Below are 20,639 nucleotides of genomic sequence, written 5' to 3'. Positions count from 1 at the left end.
AAGGCGGGGGCCAGCCCGAAGTTGGGGTTGGGGGTTGGCCTGGAATTGGGGCCTGAGTCGGGGGCTGGGCCGGAGCCATGCTGCTCGGCCAGAGTCGGACTCGGAGTTAGGACCGGTGCCGCCTGGAGCCACATGGCGCCTGGATCCCTCCTCGCGCCCCCCGCCCCAGCTCACCTGCAGGAAACTGCTGCTTCCTTCTCAGCTCTCCCAGGCTTCCCACGCTAACAGCTGATTCGCGGGAAGCCGAGAGGGGGAACCTTCAGGGGAGGAGGCGGAGCCGGAGCCAGGTGAGCTGGGGCTGGGGGCAGGGCAGGGCAGGGAGCTGCTGGAGCTTTTGTTAAATTTAAAAGCCCTTTTAGAACCGGTTCCGGTTCTAAAAGGGCTTCTACATTTAACAACCGGTTCCCACAAACTGGTGGGAACCGGCTCCAGCTCACCACTGGTTATAGCAGATTAGAAGGCGAAAAAAAACGCACTCGTGATGACATGTTTTTCGAGCTCATGCAGTCCTCCCACACTGATAGACCACAGCTTAATGCATGGAAGCATTCAGTGGCAGAGGCCAGGAAAGAATTAAGTGAGCGCGAAGAGCGGAGGCAGGACGCGATGCTGAGGCTAATGGGGGAGCAAACTGACATGATGAAGCATCTGTTGGAGCTGCAGGAAAGCCAACAAGAGCACGGACCCCCGCTGCATCCACTGTATAACCGCCTACCCTCCTCCCCATATCCTCCTCACCCAGATGCCCAAGAACACATGGAGGGTGAGGGGGTGGAGAGGCTCCGGGCACCCAGCCACTCCACTCCAGAGGATGGCCCAAGCAACAGAAGGCTGTCATTCAAACAGTTTGATTTTTAGTGTGGCCACAATAAGCAATGTGGCCTTGTCCTTCCCTCCTCCCCCACTCCACCTGGGCTACCTTGTCCGTTATCTCTCTCTCTCTTTTTTTTTTTTAAATTAATAAAGAAAGAATGCATGGTTTCAAAATAATAGTTACTTTATTTCAAAGGGGGGAGGGTGGTTAGCTTACAGGGAATTAAAATTAACAAAGGGGGTGGGTTTGCATCAAGGAGAAACACACACAACTGTCACGCTGAAGCTTGGCAGTCATGAAATTGGTTTTCAAAGCCTCTCTGATGCGCAGTGCGCCCTGCTGTGCTCTTCTAATCACCCTGGTGTCTGACGCGAAATGATTGTCTGACGTTGCTTTTACAGAGGGAGGGGTGACGGATGACATGTACCCAAAACCACCCGCGACAATGTTTTTGCCCCATCAGGCATTGGGAGCTTAACCCAGAATTCCAGTGGGTGGCGGAGACTGCGGGAACCGTGGGATAGCTACCCACAGTGCACCGCTTCGTAAGTCGATGCTAGCCACGGTAGTGAGGACGCACTCCGCTGACTTAATGTGCTTAGTGTGGACATATGCAATCAACTGTATAAAATCGATTTTCTAAAAATTGACTTCTATAAAATCGACCTAATTTCATAGTGTAGACATACCCTCAGATGCTCTTGAAAAATCCACCCAACAACCTAGAGTGGATTGTTATAAAGAGTAAGTAAAACATTCTCTCAAAACAATGAAGATTCCCAAATGTCCTCTGAAGGTTTATTTAGATGGTAAAAAAAGGGAATTTTTCAATCCAATTAAGGTACCCCTTTAATACCTGTGTAGATAGTTAAATACCTTTTTAGATCCTTTGAGCTAGTCCTGTTGTAGGCTTGGCTCCCAGGTGGCTCAAACAGTCTGTCGTTAGTTCTATTTGAATGTACACTGCTGCACAGGTGACTGTTGTGTGCTTCGGGGGTAGCTGTCTGTCTCTTTTGACTTACTCTTTCTTCTGGTTCCCAGGGGAGCACCAATGCCCTTTGTGCTACAGGCCTTCGCAATCTGGGGAACACGTGTTTCATGAATGCGATCCTTCAGTCTCTCAGGTATCCATCATGTTTTATATGCAATCATCAAATCAAATTCCCACCCTGGGCTGGAGGTTGATTTGGTGGTATCTGTTCTTCAGTGCTAGGCAAGAAAGGCCAGCGACTTCGCTTCCTCACTCTTGCCCTATAGACCTGTCGGAATGGAGGGTGCTGCCTTGGCAACATCCTCTGTTTTCCAGGAGGAGGGAGGAGCTTTCCAAAGCGATCCCAGTGATTGATTCAGGGGTAGCAATGATGTTCAGAGGAAGCCCCTAGATGTTTAGCTTGAAGGGTAGTGGGTCTGACATGACGCCCTTTGTGGGTGAGGGATCAGTTAGGGCATCTGCATTGAAGGGATTGTCTGTGTTCGGAGGGATGCAGTGTCTCCAGAGAGGGGGTAGGTTATCACTGGGAAATGGTAATATAATTTGAGTGTCTGGTTACTGGGCCTGGTTTCTCACTAACAGATTTGTAGGTGCTCTAGTGGCATGATGCCACTGGAACTCTGACCAGACAGGCAAACCCGATTCTTGACCCTTGTTGTCCAGGCCTTTGGAGACTGGGCCTATTGTGGAGTTGTGCTTGGTCTCCATTATGTCATCCTCTTGCTCCCCTCCCCCTTTAATGTACTAGTGAATCTATTTAAAATGCAAGTTAGAAAATGTCATGCAGCCTGGCTGAGAGCTGCACGGAAATCTTTGTGACCTTAGGGACCCTTCCTTCACCCCATAAGTGCACGCTCTTCTGTGTAACAGCAGCAGCCCCTGCCCTCCTCATCCCAACGTTAACGCGTGTAATTGAATCGTCATTGTATTGCTCACAAAAAGTAACTTCAAAATTTAACTTTGTACAAGTATTTTGCACATATTCACAGTAAAAATGCATCAGATGGTGCATCCTCAGGGCCAAATTCTCACTGGGTAGAGAGACAGTTGGGTACCTACATCTGAGCATGCAATTACATGTGCACTGGCAGGAGTCATGCGTACTCTTCAGCCAGTAGATTGCTGGCCTCTTTCTGAAAACCAAGGCCAAATTCTCAGCTAGTTTAAATTGGCATAGCTCTGTTGATTACATTGGAAATACTCAGATTTAAACCAGCTGAGGATCGGGCCCTGGTCTTTTTAATCATGTCAGACCTACTGTTTCACCCTTCTAATGATCTAGGTACTTGCCATCCATCTACCTTCCCTATCCCTCTATAGTTCCAGCTAGATACTATATTGCTGTATGCAATTCCTGCCCTTAACTGTTAAGTATTATGACTGTACTGTGTAATTACAATTTTTATGTTTCACTGAGGTATGGTGGCATAACAGTGCTGGGGAAATGATTTTTATATGTAGTCTGTAAATCAGTTTCTAATGCTTTAAGTTCTTTCTAGATGGTATGAACTATATTAAAGTCTACTGATACATTAATATTAATACCACTTATAGACATGGATTTGTTTACAGTGAGCATGATGTAAGAACTCAACACTCAGTAATTATGGAACCTTGGTATCTCCTAATCAGAAGAGAGAAAAGATATAATTGTTGCAGGTAACTGGGCCGGTGAATGCCATTTAGTGGTGCCCACTGTACATGTGCTGAGTAGATAATTATATTGTAACACTAGATGCAACTTGACTAGTTCTCTTGATGGGAAACTTGACCTATTCAGTGTTATAAGAACTAGTTTAAGAAGCCAAGTGAGCATCTCCAAAGAATACTGTGCAGAGCACACACGTATCCTTCCTATTATCTATTCTATACGTTTCTCACTCTCATTTCTTTTTCCTACAGTAACATTCAGCAGTTTTGCTGTTACTTCAAAGAGTTGCCAGCCGTGGAGTTGCGGAATGGGAAAACAGCTGGCAGGCGAACTTACCATACCAGGAGCCAAGGGGATAACAACGTGTAAGTTCTTGCTAGCACTGAACTTCAAGAAGTAGCAGTAGAAACTGAAAGAGGTAGTGCCAGGTGCTATTTGGGTGTATTGTACAAGTGGAGATGTTTACATAATTTCCACTGTGTTCTTGTAGCTGTCACAGGAGAGAAGACTAGCATCCATCAAACAGTGCTGGAGTGACGTTAAATATATTTAATGCTGGAACTATTAACTGGACTAGGTGTCACCTAGTGCTGCTTAATCTTACTCGAAAAACTCTTTCCAATGTGCTCGAAAATTAGCACAGAAGCTTGGATTTTAAAAAATTGGCTGAAGTACCTTAAACGAGAATAATAAATACTGTATTGAGTTGTGGGAGAGGAGAAAAAATGTCTGCTAGAGTACCAGAGGTGGGTAGTTTTGGGCTTAGTTTATTTAAACATTTTAGCACTAAATTATAGTATAGGCAACAACCCTGAGAGAATTTTAAGGTGAACAAGTGGACTGAATCTTCACCAACATGCAAATAATTGTGCGCACAAGATTTACAGGTACAATTTTAGAGGTGCTTAGATACTACATTGATGAAAACTTAGATAGAAAATCTGTCCCACTTCCATCCTTAACATCTGTGATTTCACAATGTTGCTAGTCTGTCTTCTCTACCCCTTCAATTTTGTGGATTAGATTTAGATCCTAAAATTTGTAGGGACTTGGAATATGTCATTGTATAAGAAGCTGAAATGATTTACCAAGTGAACCATTTTTATCAAAGGAAATTCTTTGACATTCGTACCACTGAAGTCCTGAAAATGTAGATTAGAGTATGAATCCACACTAATTCATTTTTACTTTCTCTCCCCAGTTCATTGGTTGAAGAGTTTAGAAAGACGCTTTGTGCTTTATGGCAAGGGAGCCAAACTGCATTTAGCCCAGAATCTTTATTTTATGTCGTTTGGAAAATCATGCCAAATTTTAGGTAAGTTCCGTAAGACAAAGAGCAATATTCTTGAATGTAACCTTATGCCACCTGTACCCTAATCTGGCTTCTGGAAAATACTCCATGCAGCCTCCCCCTGTGCCCACAAATGTAGCTTTCAAATGTGACTTCACTTTTATCTAGAGACTTTCATTCATCGAGATAATTGCTTGTTGCCAGTAGGCACACTGCATATAGTAGAGTCAGAGAAGACAAATCCCTTGTATACAGGGACTAGAGTACATAATTTTGATGAGTAATGGCTTGCTTCTAGGGGCAGGAGAGCCAAGATAAAGTCCTATGGTTCATCACCAAGAATAAGGAATTTACAGAACCTAAACTTTTGGCTATGATAGGAATGATATTAAAAAAAATAAATACAGTTGCCATAGCTCTAAGTAAAACATACTGGGCAAAACTTCCTTGATTCTCAAAACATTCTAGCTACTGCCAATGTAACTCTAAGTAAGGGCTATAAGAGTCTATGGGTGTTACGCACACTGTCAAAAAAAAAAAAAAAAAGGTTACCCAAGTAAATCAAAGTATCATTCCTCTCCAAGGTCTCCCTGTCCTGGCCCCTGAACCTCTTTCAAAGGAGCACTGAAACCTGTTAGGATTTGTGAAGGTAAGTTGCTCCATGTTCTCAGGTAGTAAAGATGTTCTGTTATCTGTTACATCTCCAGCAGTGCTGAAAAGATGCTGTGAACACATATGCTTAGCTGAATAACCCAGATAATAAAAGGCCATCTTTAGTATTCTTCACACTGCCTAATGTGTGTTTTACTGGCTTATGAGAATCAAGGAAGTTTGATACCAGTGGCTTCAAGCAATGGCCAAAACGTTCTAGGCATAAGAACATTATCTCTAATATGCTTGATGAGTTACCCCGTTATCAGTAATAAACCTACCCTACAGCTCTTGTGTGACTGAGCAGGGAAATCTGTTCTCTAGCAAATTTTCAGCACTGTGGGTTCTATCATGGCTTTTAACATAAAGTGCTGCCCTCTTCTGGGAACGTGGCACCCTCGGGAGAGGGAGAATTTGTGGCCCACGGGTAACACCAGCTGTCTAGGAACACTTCATTAGTGAAAGGTACTAGTTATGCACTCTGCCTTCCTTCGGCCATATCTGCCCTTCTATTGAGTGAAGCAAAATAATGCGGTAAGCCACATGGAAAGAAAAGTCAGCCACTCGCTATGCTTTCCCCTGCATTTGGAGGAGGGAAGGGGGCAGCAGCCTTGGCTGGAAGGGGAAAATAGATGTTCTGTGTTGAATTGCATCATGCTGTGTAAATTACTGGTGCTCCATTTAGAATCCCCCGTCTCCCTGTGCAATGTTAGCCAGCTCAGAGGGGCTACATGCTGGGTGGGCTTAGGATAGATGGACAGGGTTGGTGCTGGTGACATGACAGCAGTGAGGCCAGCTATGCTGCTTGTGTTTGCGCAGGGTGGAGTGATGGAGAGGCCTTAGAGATGAGATTTGGTTGGTTAGTTTTCCCATGAGTCTCAGCCTTTAAGAGGTTTTAGCTAACTGTGGCATCTTCTGCCAACCCTCGCCACCATAGGCCCCGTCTCCCTAATAGAAAAGTGTAGTATAGTGGAAAGCAACTGGAAATTGCTGATATTGCAGTGTAGATCTCTCCAAATCCATGTGGGAATATACGGAATAGGGAATATAGTGCATGGCTAGGAATTGCATATTATACAGTCAGTACAGTTGTGGAATGATGGCAAACTGTAGTGTGCCTTTGCAGGCTGTATCTCTGCTATGAAAGCTTGGTCTTTGAGCAGTCTAATATGGCAGGTCTGCTGCCCCTGAGAGAGAGCTCCGTAGCCTCTTGGTGGGTTGAAGTATGTTTATTATTCTTCATTAATTCTGAGGGGTTTTTCCCATGATTTCCTTTTGTATTATTTGCTGATATGTGGATGGGCTGGATTGAATTGTTTAGGTGCTGCTGGGATCTGAGGTCTGTGTGAGAAGCTGTATTCCCCACCACAGGAACTTTGTTCATTGTATTTTAGATTGTTCAGTTAATATTACAAAGATATTTTTACTTGGGTGAACGGAATACAAACCTTACAAAGTGCTATATTATAAATGTAAATAACAATAAAACATTTACAAATCAAATTACATCACATTTCAGATCAAATATATGTCCCATTTCATTTAAAATATCTGTCCTTTGGCTTAAGTAATGCTGTCTGTAACACATTCTTGCTGATAATGCTGTTCCCACACATTTTCTTTCTTCTGTTGTAACTCTGCTAAGCTATATAAAATGTGGATATATCTATTAAACAAACTAAGCAATTCCTTCATTAACTCAGTAACTTCTAATGACTGCATTTAAACCCCAGTCTTTCTTACATTGATCACGCAGCTCGGAAAGAATTCTGCCTCATTCATTTGTTCTGGAGTGATAGTACAGTTTGTATAAACATTAAACATCTTCTGTTTAGTATCTATGCAAAGTTAACTTGCAGATATTGCATCCTTTACCAGACAATCTTTTTAATTCTGAATTCCATCTCTAATGACCCAATGAAGATAAATACCAATCAGGAAAACTACACATTAGAAATTTTAGATTTTGGAATATTAATAATTTTACTTCCAAAATATTTACTTGATGTTGGTTTTACTAAATCTAACTCTCTATAGGGTAACAATTTGGAACCACTATTGTAACATAGTAATGGATTGAAGGTTCCTTGCCTCTGCTTACATCTTGCGTGCATAGCTGTTGCACAATAATTATTGTACTGTAACAAAAATTATTCTAAACGTTTAGATTAAGCACTTAATTGTACCACCGATGATGTAAAAGGAATTGGAGGGGGAACCAAGCTGATCTTAAGAGTTCATAGACTGGCTTCAGCTTGATGCCGCACAGCAGTAGTCTGCTCTAAATGTTCTGAGTCACAACTGCCTTCATTTTCCTGTGTTTGATTTCACAGCTCTGCCTCTCATTGCTGTTGTGGCAAAGCTAAGCAGTTTCTCTGAGTAATGCTTGTGACTCTGGTTAGGAGGAAATGGCTCTTGTTATGCTTGTTCGGGGATAAAGGTGGGACGCTTATTTAAGGTTTTAGTGTTTGTTCACTTGAACCTTGGCTGAGATTTTTGTAGGAAGCTTGGTGTGCAGTGACTGAATTCTGCATTAGGCATGTCAGCCAGCTTACGCATTCTGTGTTCACTCAACTAAACCACAGATTCTCCAACTCTATGATGTGTTCCGTACTGTTGAGAGTTTTGCATAGACACTGCCCCTTCTTTCATGACTTTAGAAACCACCACCTATCCCACTCCTTCACATAATATCCTGGTGGTAACTGCATCAGTTGCTTACATGGAAAAGGAGAATAATATGTAATGGATTTTTAACTTATTAGTGAAACTTAAAGGACCAGAACTTCAGAGAATGCAGCTCTCTGCAGACCATGGTTTGGGAACTTCTGAACTAATCCTATGAAGGGTTGTGTAGCTATCTGTTACTGTGATGATGATGTGTTACACTTATTGTGTGGCAGGATGTGTCCCCCCACTTTGAGTCTTATGATGTATTCATACAGATTCCTCCTGACTTTCCTTGAATTATTACATCCTTCAGCTTACTGGTAACCTTTAAAAACCTGCTTACCTGACTGCTGTTGGCTTCCTACAGCCTAGCTAGCAGTGAAGTACTGATTGCTTCTTGTGTGAGCAACATCTTTCTGCTACTGCTTCCATTGTACTTCTGAGACTCTAAAGAGCTTCCGTGGTCAGTAGGGTGTCTGAGTCCAAATGTAATGAGAAGAATTATACCTCAAATACATTTCTTCACTCAAATGTTGCAAGATTACCCAGAGTGGAAGTTGAAACCGCTCCATACAATTCTAAACACCGTTCTGTAGCCCAGCCTAGGGATGGGGGATACATCCCTGTTATTTTAAAGAGCTTGTGCCATTACTGCAGGAGGCTTATGGAGAACACTCAGCCTGGGAATGAAACCCTTTACTTGAGAGAAGAGATCCAGTTGACAGTGTTAAGAGAATTGATGGGTCTGGTGTCTGAAGAAAATCTGCCCCGAACTTTTGTCCAAAAACTACTGAATCTCTTAGATGCCAAAAAAGTAGGTTGTAAAACCATGTTTTCCCAGCCCAAGATTCTAGTATGTTGTGCATCATTTATGATGATCGTTCAAACTGATGCAACTGTTCAAACTGCAAACCTACTCAATGCAAACCACAGTTACTTCCAAGTCCAAATATGCCTGTGTCTCCCCCATGGGTATGAATGTCACATCCCTTCTTAATCTACCATGCAACAAACAAACCTGTACAAATGGAGTGATAGATTGATAACCAATAACCCCAAAGGGGAAGGGCGGGAGTGATTTTGCAACCTTGAAGGAAGGATCAAGAGAGATCCCCTCCATCTGCTACTGTTCCCTTTTAGGTTGCTCCAAGTTAGCCAGCCAATTCAAGTGCTTGAAAGAAGTGCTTGGCCTTAACCAGTAGCAGCCTCCATAACCACATAGGTTCACAATTGGTCAGCAGTTGCAGTGGCTTGGCACAAGTGTGACTCTGCCCCACCCTGCAATATGGGCTAGCCATGAAGGTCCAACCCTGCTTGCTGCACAGTAGTGAGAGTTACTGCCCATCCCTTGTCAGAACTGCTCAAGAGGCAAGAATCAAGTACATGTACAATTATTGCTTGGTGTCCAGCACTATTTTTTTAAAAAAACAAGGAATTTTGCTTTTAAATCTAAAGTCTTTAAAAAAAAAATGGACAAGAGGAGTGGGAAGTTTAGAATTCTGCCACTTGTACACATGTGCGTAACACAAGCTGTGTCTTTGAGATCATATTGCACTCTGATCTAAACTAATTGCTTAGCTTGTCTAGATCAGTTCACTCCAGGCTTCCAGAGATATGTGGCTAGTACAGCCAAAGTATTAGAAATTGCACAAACAAGTGTATCCTGTAAGATATTAAGTAACAGGCTATTCCTTTGGTTTGAATGTTGGATCTACTTTGAGCCAATATGTCAGAAATAAAGATGCAGTCTCTTTAAATTGTCTGAATATTTTTGTGTTAAGGGGATACCAGCAACAAGATGCCCATGAATTCATGCGTTACCTGTTGGACCATCTACATTTGGAACTCCAAGGAGGCTTTAATGGTGTTTCTCGCTCGGTAATTTTGCAAGAAAATTCAGGTCTCTCTGCAAGCAACAAATGTTGCATGTAAGATATTTGTTTTAATTACTTCAACAACTTACCATCATGGTGGGGCTCCATGCATGAATCAAAATATCCCAGGGGAGTGAACTACCCTATGGCATCATTATTTTGTATATTTAAACAAATATCTAAAGAAATAAGCTAAAGTAGCATCACACTGTGGAGCCACTTAGTCAAAGCACCCAAGTCTTAGTGTGTCTTGGATCGATTTTTTTTTTCCATAGTAGTTATGGGAATTGGTCAAAATAAATAAAATAGTTTATCTGGTGTCTGTGAATGAGATGCTTTGATTCAGTGTCTCTCAAAATAAAAACAATCCCATCTTTTTTGTATACAACTGTCTTGAGTTCAGGCTAAACAAAATTACACACTGATCAATGGCATGTTAATTATAAATGGGCAACAGGTTTTTTTACATGAGTGGAACAGGAAGTGGCAGTACATTCAAGATTTGCCATAACTGGATTTTTTTTCTAGCAATACAACAATTTGTATTTGTATCTCACCTAAGAGATACCCTTGAAGCAGCTGCTGCTTTAATTTGCCTTTGATAATGTTGTAGGGTTTCCCTTCAGTTTTCCTATCATTCCCTGTTTTGAAAGTGAAGCACTTTTGGGTGCCTTTCAAATCTTTTGGTCTGGAAATGCTGACACTTCCTGATTACTTTTTCTAAGTGTGCTCTGCTAGATTGAAAACAGCACTGAGACCAAAACATTTATTTTGCTTTAGGCAGGAATGTTAACAGTCAGTTCAGCCTGGATTTTGGTCACTGGGCAGACTCCCTATGTTAGGATTATCTGAGAGTTCTGTCTGTCCTGATCTATGCAGGAAAAGGGATTACAAGTTAAACAGGCCTGAGCAGGGCAGGTGAGTACTGCATAGGCTTGATTACAGTATGTTACTAGTGTTCTATGACCCACTTTTAGTTAACTCTGTAAATATAGCGGTTATGCCTGAAGTCACTGGTCTTACAGGGCTAGGAGTGTGCTGTTTAGTATAAAATGACTTTAGTCATTACATTTCTTGGTTCATGCAAAACACATGCACCACAATCAACTGTATCTAAAAACCCTGTTAGACTTGAATACAGAATGTTGCAGGGTTGGGTTTAGAGTATCTGGCCAAAAAACCTTGCAATCCTCAGCTGATCTGAGCCTGGAAAAATTCTGAGGCTTGAACGGCAGCTTTGTCTGAAAAAAAGATTTGTCCCAATGAGACCAGTGTACAGATAGTGCTGTAAACTTGCCTTATATGAAATATTGACAGTTTATTAATCAGGTCTGAAGGAGGTGGCTTGTAATCTCACGGTGCAGGTTTTCTGCCGTCCGGCACGTGGTTGGAAACCTGACAATATAAACTAGCAAATTATTCTGGTTTCCTGTAATGTTAATTACTTTGAAACATTTGTTTTCATTAAGAGCATGGCAAAATGTGGCAGTGTTAGGAATTTACACTAGAATGTTTTAAAAGGTCAGTGTCCCCAGTTGTTACTTATTTCGATTGTCCTTCAGCTTTCTCACCACCTCCACCCTTGTAATGGCTTCTAGGGGTAAGCTCAGGAGAAAGCAGTGCTCCTGGCAGTTAGCCTGATGTTTTGTATCAGACAAGCCCAAGTTGATTGGGTGGGTTTTTCTCTTGCCTCATCAGAAAAATGGTTATTTCTTTCTTCATATAGTACTGCATTATGGGAACACATCTCATGGTGCATATAGTAGAGCTGCTTTGGCCTGATGGACTTAGTGTCTAGCTAAGAATCTCCTCCTATTTTGGAGCTTTTAAAACAAAAAGATGACTGTAAGTGCCTTATGAATGACCAAAGAAACGATGACACATTTAGCATGTTCTTGCAATGTAAATGTCTTTTTGGAGGTGACTAAATTGGAGGAAACCTGCTTTAAAAAGCCCTAAAGATGTGCAGTAAAAAGTAGGGAGCAGGTTCAAAGAGAAAATACACCCTAGTTCACCTAGCTTGAGAGACAGCTGTCACATAGAAAACTGCTCTTAAAAATAACATCCGTGTAATGTTAAAATCGTATGCGGTCTGAAGAGAATGAACTGTATTTAAACATAGCTTTTAAAAAGATTTGGGATGCTTATCTAGATTTTCCATTGAAGATCTGTTTATGAGTACCTGCATAGAGTATAGATTCCTGTTCCTTCTAGGTTTCCAATATCTTTGATGTATTAACATTTGCTCCATGGAATCTAGTGATGAGTGAAAGGGCCATGTAAATGAACCCAATTCTTGTTTGTTACATCCAGACCAAACTGCCTGATTGTTTTTGACATGTTATAAGCAATAAAATATTTCACATGGTAAAATGCAGCCTAAAACAAGAAATTCTTATGCGTTTCTTTCCTTCATGGTGGTTTGTTTAGAAATGGAGCCTCTACTGTTGTCACAGCTATATTTGGAGGCATTCTTCAAAATGAAGTAAACTGCTTAATATGTGGGACTGAATCTAGAAAGTTTGATCCATTCCTAGGTAAGGTATCTTTCTCTTTCAAAGTATTGGCTACCACATTAAAGCTCTGAATCTTCATGTATCTGACACATATGTGATGGGGCTGAGATTTTTACAATGTAAAACTTCAGTAAGAACTAAGTTTTTATTTTGATCTAAGAAATTCAATTGTATTTTTTCTTTCCTAGACCTTTCACTAGATATTCCAAGTCAATTCAGAAATAAACGTACTAAGAATCAAGAAAATGGACCAATGTGCACACTACGGGGTAAGAGTTCGTGGTGAGTGAAATCTTGGCCCCACTGAAATCAATAGGTTTTCAACTGACTTCAGTGAGCCAGGATTTCACCCAGAATGTTTGTAAATGTGATTACTGCAACCATATCCCACTCAGTTCTTTATCTGGAACTGATGGTGCCTTTGGGGAGAGGGAGATCTTATTTCTTGAGTTAGAGCCCAAAATTAACTATTTTCAGAATTACATGGATCCAGTTTAAGATTGACTTTCACTGAAGCAGAGATATAAGGTTGAGAGAGAAGAAATCAAAATATTAGTGGACTATAAAATGGCTGGATTACAAGACCTGGCTCCTGAATTCCTTTGTCTAGCACCAGCAGTGCAAACATCACCCACCACCTCATCAGTGTGCTTCAGAAATGATCTGTAAGGGTTAGTGGGTCCGTGTTTGTTCAATTCTTGGCCTTTATGAAGAGATTGCCTACAAAGAGTAACTGCCCACTAAAAACCAGCGAGAACTCATCTCTTGGTCTCTTATTGGTGCTTCTGAATTCTCTTCCTTTTAGATTGTCTTCGCAGTTTTACAGACTTGGAAGAACTTGATGAGACAGAGCTCTATATGTGCCACAAATGTAAAAAGAAACAGAAATCCACCAAAAAATTCTGGATTCAGAAACTACCAAAGGTTAGTGCAAATATCAGTGTGTGGTGAAACTTTAAAAGAAATTAATAACTTGACCAATAACATATGTAACCATAATCAAAGACTTAACCTAATGAACTCTCTTTCATGTTTAATACTAGGTGCTATGCTTACACTTGAAACGATTTCACTGGACAGAATATCTGAGAAACAAGGTTGATACATATGTAGAATTTCCCCTCCGGGACCTAGACATGAAATGCTACTTGTTAGAGGTACAGAGACTCTTGCTGATGTATACACTGGAAATGTATTCTGTTTTATCGTATGTTATGGAACATAGAAGGTGTCAGTTGACTTCTTAAAAGCTGTTTTCTCTACTTTGAACTGCAGCCGGAGAACAGTGGCCCAGAAAGCTGTCTATATGATCTTGCAGCTGTTGTTGTACATCATGGGTCAGGGTAAGTATGCTCAGTGAGTATCTGGGGTGAAGTACTAGCCTTATTGAAGGCAGCGGCCAAACTCCTGTTGACTTCATTGGGGTCAGGACTTCATCCCTAATGTGCATGTCGGTTCTGTTAGCAGCTGTGCTAACGTGGAAATAAAAAGCAGCTTTATATTCCAATGGGGAACATTTTACCAAAAATGTTAATTGTTCAAAATATCAGAGGTGTTCTGCTGTGAATCTCCACTCTTGTCCCCTGAGTAATAGGTGGAAATCTTAAACTTATTGAAAATGAGGCTAGTCCATTTGCTTCTTTCAAATTGGAAAGTAAAGTCATTCTGGAAAGTATTTAAAGTGAGTGAGAGGTCCTGTGGCCATAAAAACTGACATTTCACTTAGCCACTAACAATTAAATTTCAATGTTTCTTGTTCGTTTGTTCAACTTGAAAGCACGTGCAGGTTTATGCAAAGGGAAAGTGCTCATCTAGAACAATGTAGACTTTAGACTGGCAGACTGACAGTAGTGGTCCTCTCCCACAGGAGTGAAGCTTCAAACTGAGAGCCAACTGGGATGCTCTGGAGTTGGACAGTCATTGTATTTTGAATTAAAGATATTTTGCAGACTTTGATGGATCCTTTGAGAGTCAGGAGTAGTGACATGATGACTTTCTTCTTCCAGGATATTATTGTGTAATCAAGTCCCAAGATTGAGGGATGGTGGGACAATTCTTTAGAAGAAACTACGCTGTTTTCTAATAGTGGGAGTTCTTGCTGTTGTCACTAGAAGAACTCACTGTTCTATCTCAGTTGAATTGAGGGTGTTTTCAGCAAACATATATTTGAAAACGTTCACTCTAGCAGGCTACCCATGTTATTTTCTGCCAAAGATGAGTGGTCTGAATCTGTAGTAGCACTAAATCAAACGCTGTGACTTTCAAATGGAGTCTTCATTAGCACCACCACAGAACGCCCATGGCAGCGGTTTCAAAGCTCAGAGAAAACAAAACGGTAGTTGTAATGGACATCAGTGTAAACTGGACATGATTGGAATGAATTAGATGGGTGTGAACTATGATGATATATAAGATACAGCTGTTAGCCATGCAAGTGGGAGATGGCCTTGTCTTGAGGCAGCATGGGTAATGAAACTTGACTGTTTTCTGGTTCTTAAATATATGTACAAGGATCCAAGACATGGGATCTGTATAAAAACTGCAGTTAGTTTCCAACCTATGTTCATTGTGATGACACTTTCCCTGTGTGCTTGGTTTGAAATCATGGTAACTCAAGCAGGATTCAGGTAGAACTAGTTGGAAGGAATTCTGAATATAAAATTAAATGACAGAACATGGTAAAAACTCAAATTTTATTTCTGTTTGTAAGCTGATGATTACTTTATCTTAAAATGCTACTGAACCTGATCTTACAGAGGCAAAACTTGCATTGAAGTTCACTGGGAGTTTTGCTTGCAAAAGGACTTGGGGGCTTGGATTATGCTAAAACTTTGATAAATACCTTTTATGAAGTCCCAAAAAGGAAGCAATTGTTTGCATGTGGTTGGTATCAAATCGTGACACTATTAAAGATGCTTTTGCATGGAATATCTTTCTTACCCTTTAAAACACCTTTGGGTTTAAGCTAACAATTATGGAGGCTGTTCAGTTTCTCCTCCTCCCCCCTCCCCCCCCAACCTGGGTGAAGCCTTGTGATACAATATAGTCTATTAGCACTTGCCCTGTTTTTGTCCTGTACAGCGGAGAACGAGGTGCTAAATTTCCTTTTGTTGATCCCACTTTGTGTCTCATTGCTTTCAGCGTTGGCTCTGGACATTACACAGCCTATGCAACTCATGAAGGTCGCTGGTTCCATTTCAATGACAGTACTGTAACTCTGACCGACGAGGAGACCGTGGTAAAGGCAAAGGCCTACATCCTCTTCTATGTGGACCGGCAGGCCAAATCTGGATCTGATAAACTTTAATACCTCCTTTTAATACTCACTTATCAAGTCCTTCGGATAAAACATTTCCAATTCTCCATAAATACTTGATCCAAGACTATTAATTTCATTGTGCACTTTTCAACTTCCTCGTGTGGGTTTTAGTTTTGTTGTGTCAATGGTAGCAGTTGATTTATTGAACTTGGACACAAACTAACTTTTTTTTTTAGTTCTACCAGAAAACCTCAGCAGATATTTTGATTTGCTGCTTTAGTTGTGATAACTCAATTTTTATATATATAGTTTCATGAACTACTTAGTTATTTGATTTTTATATTAATGTTTTCAGTTCTCACTTTCTAAAGGCACATTTACATCAGAGAAGCTTTGTATCCTCTTTATAAGCAAGAGAAATGTGTTCCTGATTATGAAGAGCAATAGAATTTCATGCTGCTCTCACAGCTGTTATGTAGATAAGATTGAATCACTTTTAAATCAAGGAATTGCTTGCACATACTGTTTTCCCCAGTGCAAGAAACTTAACAGTGACCTCTGAACAATCACTCTTTGCCTGCAGAAGAGATGAGATATGGCATCATTAAGTAGACTGGGTAATTGCTGCTATCAGTGTGTATCAAGGCTGCTGTCTTTCAGGACTCCTTGTAAATAAATAGTTGATTCAGTTGTATTTGTACTGCAAATTCAAGTGTTTCTCATTTGTACTTTTTCCCCTACAAAAGAGACATTTAAATTATTACCCTAATCATATACGTGTCTTTATACGTGTCTTGGGATTTTAATTTACTTTTTTTAAACTGAAATGGAATTGCTAGGGTGATGTCTCAATTTTTAGCATTTATCCCAAAGTTTGATAGCAAGCACTTGCTTTTGAAGCTAGCAGGCTCCATGGAATTGGGCCACTGTCCCTTTTATATCCTAAAATGAGAGTTCAATGTGGGGGCTTCACACAGGAGAGGTTTTTGTCTCAATATAACTCCCATTTGCCCACATCCCCTTTCAGCTTGATTAAAAACCACCAGTATCTGTTTAGGACTGAAAGGCAGGTTTGTCATGGGTTTGGAGATAGACTTTGCATGGCATGTTGTTATACCTAATCCAGACTCAGGCTCAAACTGGTAGGGAAGGTGTATTCAAATCTATATGCAGGGATATTACAGTTCATGCAAATTGTGGAGCTAACACTGCCCCTTTAGGTGAGCATATACCCTCACTAACTGCAGTATTTAATTAGTAGTTCAACATTTCTCATGGTCTCTTGACCAAAAGAGGCCAGATATTATTTCTGAAGTTGAAATGTAAGACATCTGTTTATATTAAACCTCTTATCAGCTTAATGGAAGAAGAATTCAGTGTTAGCAGCTGGAATTTCAGCTGTTCTGGTACTGCTGAGAGAGAAGAGCCCAGTATAGATTGAATGACACTGAACTCAGCTTTCCCTCCTCCTCTGTTTGCCTACTGCCTTTCTCCACACTCCCATAAGCTCAAAAGTTTGTGGGAAGGCTGGAGCTCTCTGCCTGCCAAGTCAGCTAGCCCACCAGACTCCTCTTACTCGTAATATATTCCCAGACAGGTGTGTTTATATTTAACTGAGTAAAAAATCTGCCTTCCCCTGGTTGCATCTCCTTGAAGGGCCATGTTAGTCAGCAGGTAGATGTAGGATGCATTTCAGTATTAGTTGACTAAGCACCAGCACTCCTGACTGGGGGGAACCTGATAATTGCAAAAAAAAAAAAAAAAAAGTTTTAATTACCTGTTTGATCCGTCTCAGATATCGTTTAAAAAGTAATTGGCTTTGTATAAAACTGCAGAAATATTCAATATTGCTAAATTGTGTATGAAAATATGTAAACTATACACTTAATAGTGACTATCACTTGATATGTTAAGTGGCAGATATGCCAGGATGTCTTTATTTTGTTGTTGAACAATAAATAGATTATTCATTGCTTCAAACTGTAGCCCTCAGCTTGTTAACTACTGTTTTCGGACCTTTGCAGCTAGAGCCTATGTTCTGATCAGAACCAGCAGCTGTTATCACATTTAAACACAATAAAAAGGTAATTGGCAGAATTCATTATTATTTTTTCACCACTAACTGATGGCAATTCAGGATGTAATTTTGGGGATTAAACCTTAGGCCACTGGCAGTTGAGCCAGCGCTATATGCTACTTAAATTGCTCTAGAATTTAATAGATGTGTTCAGAAATACAATCATGACATGATCTGGTCAATTTATTTAACTCGCAGTGAATTTAGTGCATATTGTTCAGCTACCCAGTGATGTAAATGTGCCTTTCTGTATTTTTAGGAACTTGTTTGTAAACTTCATCAACATTATTCCCTTTATTTTAAAGGTGACTGTTTCTGTCTTGAGTCATCAACTTTTTTGCCCAATTATTGTCTTACACTTTTCCTCTCAATACCATTTTCCATGTATCATAAGTGAATTGTCTTAGTCAATGGCATACATCATATTCTGTTTAGGACATGGCCATCAGAACACCATGCAGTTGTCATAGTTTGTTCTTGAAGCAGTTTCCGATACAACTCAGCCATATGCCTCTACGGGACAAGTACACTGTAAATCCTTTCCTAATGTAGCTTACTCCCACTGCAAACACAGATGGACAGTATAAACAATTTTTTGTGGCAACACAAGTATTTCTCTTCCTGGTGGAGAACTTTCCTTATCCACTGTATTCTAGTCAGTGTCGTCCCCCCTCCTTCCCCCCCCCCCAAAAAAAAGGTAACTGAGCACTAAACCAGTACCCTATACTGCACCTGGCTTAGTATTAGATTTTTAACCTTACATATATATCCTATATTTATCTACTTTTTTTGAGCAGGGTCGCGAAAAGGACATTTTAAGCCCAATCTGTTTCTTTTCTGTTATTCACTGCTGGTCTGATTTGCTTTCTGTAAGCACATGATTTTTGCAGTTCAAGAACTTGGTCAGTATTCTACACCAAAAGAAGAAGGTTGTCTGGATGTGGTGTTCATTGTTTAAAGTCGCGTCTACAACTGGAGATGCAGTTTATGTAAAACAAAATGGGGGAATTCCCAGTTGTTCACTCCTCCTTCAGCAGATGGCATGGTGATTGATCCCATACAGTATGGTGGTGAGCTCCTACAAGGAGTACATTCAGAAGGTGCTTTTCCTAGTGATCACTGATGTCATGTGGAGTGAGTTTAAATCTTTTTCTTGATGGTACAGGGCAGTGTGGACCTGTATCAAAAGCAGAAAGCCATTTGTAAGATGGATGGAAAGCATGAGACTTGTTCAAAAGTTTGCCTAATACTGTTTCATTACTGATGTGTCTGTGTCTTACTAATGAGGTAATCAGCACCTTGAAAACTCTCGTTCCATTGTGTTTTAGAATATCAAGTACTGTAGTGCCATAGATGTAACTGTTTACCATGAATGTGTAAGTTTCTGTGAGGACCACTGACTGTGCATTAATGGGGTGAATGCAAGTAACAACTCAATCATAAAATGTTTTTATGGAAAATGTGCCATTAAAGGCTCTCTTTAGAATGTGAAAAACTTCCTATCCTGCCCCAGGTTCTCAGCATATTACTACTTGGTGTGAGTAAAACGGCGTTTTAGAATCTTGTGCAGGGGCAATAGAATCAGCTTCTTTACCTCCTGAAAAATAGCTGATGACAAAAGCATTTTTTCAAAACTTCTTTAGATGCGTCTGTTTGCTATTTAGCCTCTGACTTACTTGGGATCTGGCATGTTTACAGTGCACTTAACTTTCACCGGGCATATACATTTATACCAAAAGTAATACACCCTGTGCATAGCCCTGACCGTATACAGTTCTGCACAGAGTGATCACAAAAGCAAAAACCCTTTATCAGCAGGTGCTGTTTGTTCACAAGTAAAAGCAGTGTCTGGGGCAACAATCCTCCCCCCTTTCCTTCACTACTGTTACTGTAAAACTACAGAATAGGTGGCAAAGATATCACAGCCTCTTGTTTTGAAATGCCTTTTACTAGTTACTGGGGGAAAGACCCCTTCTCATCCACCCCGAGCAACTGCCTCATGCTACGAAACAGGAATTCTATACAAATACTTTAGCTTTACAATAGAAATTAACAATTCCTTGTGAAGAGGCCACTGTCACCCCCAAGTTGTTCCTTCCTCAAGCTATTGTCTTTAATATACACACACAACAGGAAGCCCAGTGCATGAGGCACAATAACTGTTTGAGGCCTGGCCTATGCTAAAAGTTGTCACCCTCCCAAAGCACTTACGTGAAAATTCCACACCCCTCCATGCCAACTTAACCCCAAATGTAGACAGCACTAGTCGGATGAAGAGGGGGGTGTAGACAAGGCTTAAGAACAGATTGAAATCCATAGCCTAAGTCTTGAAAGATCCTGACAGAAAGAGACAATTTCAAGGTGCCTCTAGGGAAAGAAGGAAGGTGTTAAATGCAACTAAGCTCAATTCAAAGTGTAACTGTAGCCATATTACTTATTTACTGATTGTACTCAAATACCAGAAGTTATTAGTGCCTATTAAACCCTGTGCAAACTGACAATTTAGGTTTAGCATAGCTATGTTAGAGGAGAAGAAGTAATTTATAATGGATTGAGATTCAGCTAGCTATGCAAAATTGCCATCTTTAGTATCAAATTCCACAATATATTTAGTTCTTTTCTATGGTCTTGCCACTGAAAACAGTCTTACCAGCTACCTATTTTTCAAATTTCACTTCTCTCCTGTGAGCACTGCAGTAATTCAGGAGGACACTTTACAAAATCATGTGTTAGATTGGCCTCCACGAGAGGCTCAAAATGCCTTTGCTAACAAATCGTTGCTGGAAAAATATTGTAAATGGAAGTGGCACTACAGGGCCTCCCAGTTAGTGATTGGTCATTGGGT

The 20,639-nt window shown here is 40.6% G+C and overlaps 1 protein-coding gene across 2 annotated transcripts in view; it reads left to right on the top strand.

Annotated features, from left to right (window-relative positions):
• USP3 (ubiquitin specific peptidase 3) overlaps positions 1 to 19,289 on the top strand; it is a 68,654-nt gene extending 49,365 nt beyond the window's left edge. For both annotated transcript variants that reach the window (XM_034782765.1, XM_034782766.1), the window contains exons 6-15: positions 1,856 to 1,938; positions 3,708 to 3,821; positions 4,658 to 4,771; positions 9,850 to 9,996; positions 12,373 to 12,479; positions 12,647 to 12,727; positions 13,264 to 13,382; positions 13,502 to 13,615; positions 13,734 to 13,801; positions 15,600 to 19,289. In XM_034782765.1, coding sequence (XP_034638656.1) covers positions 1,856 to 1,938; positions 3,708 to 3,821; positions 4,658 to 4,771; positions 9,850 to 9,996; positions 12,373 to 12,479; positions 12,647 to 12,727; positions 13,264 to 13,382; positions 13,502 to 13,615; positions 13,734 to 13,801; positions 15,600 to 15,765 — 1,113 coding nt within the window. In that variant the 3' untranslated portion in view covers positions 15,766 to 19,289. The remainder of the gene's footprint in view (positions 1 to 1,855; positions 1,939 to 3,707; positions 3,822 to 4,657; positions 4,772 to 9,849; positions 9,997 to 12,372; positions 12,480 to 12,646; positions 12,728 to 13,263; positions 13,383 to 13,501; positions 13,616 to 13,733; positions 13,802 to 15,599) is intronic.
• Positions 19,290 to 20,639: the final 1,350 nt, after the last annotated feature.

Source organism: Trachemys scripta, chromosome 10 (genome assembly GCF_013100865.1).
Source record: "Trachemys scripta elegans isolate TJP31775 chromosome 10, CAS_Tse_1.0, whole genome shotgun sequence".
NCBI lineage: Eukaryota > Metazoa > Chordata > Testudines > Emydidae > Trachemys > Trachemys scripta.
Note: the sequence above shows the minus strand (reverse complement) of the source record. Positions and strands in the feature narration are given on the sequence as shown.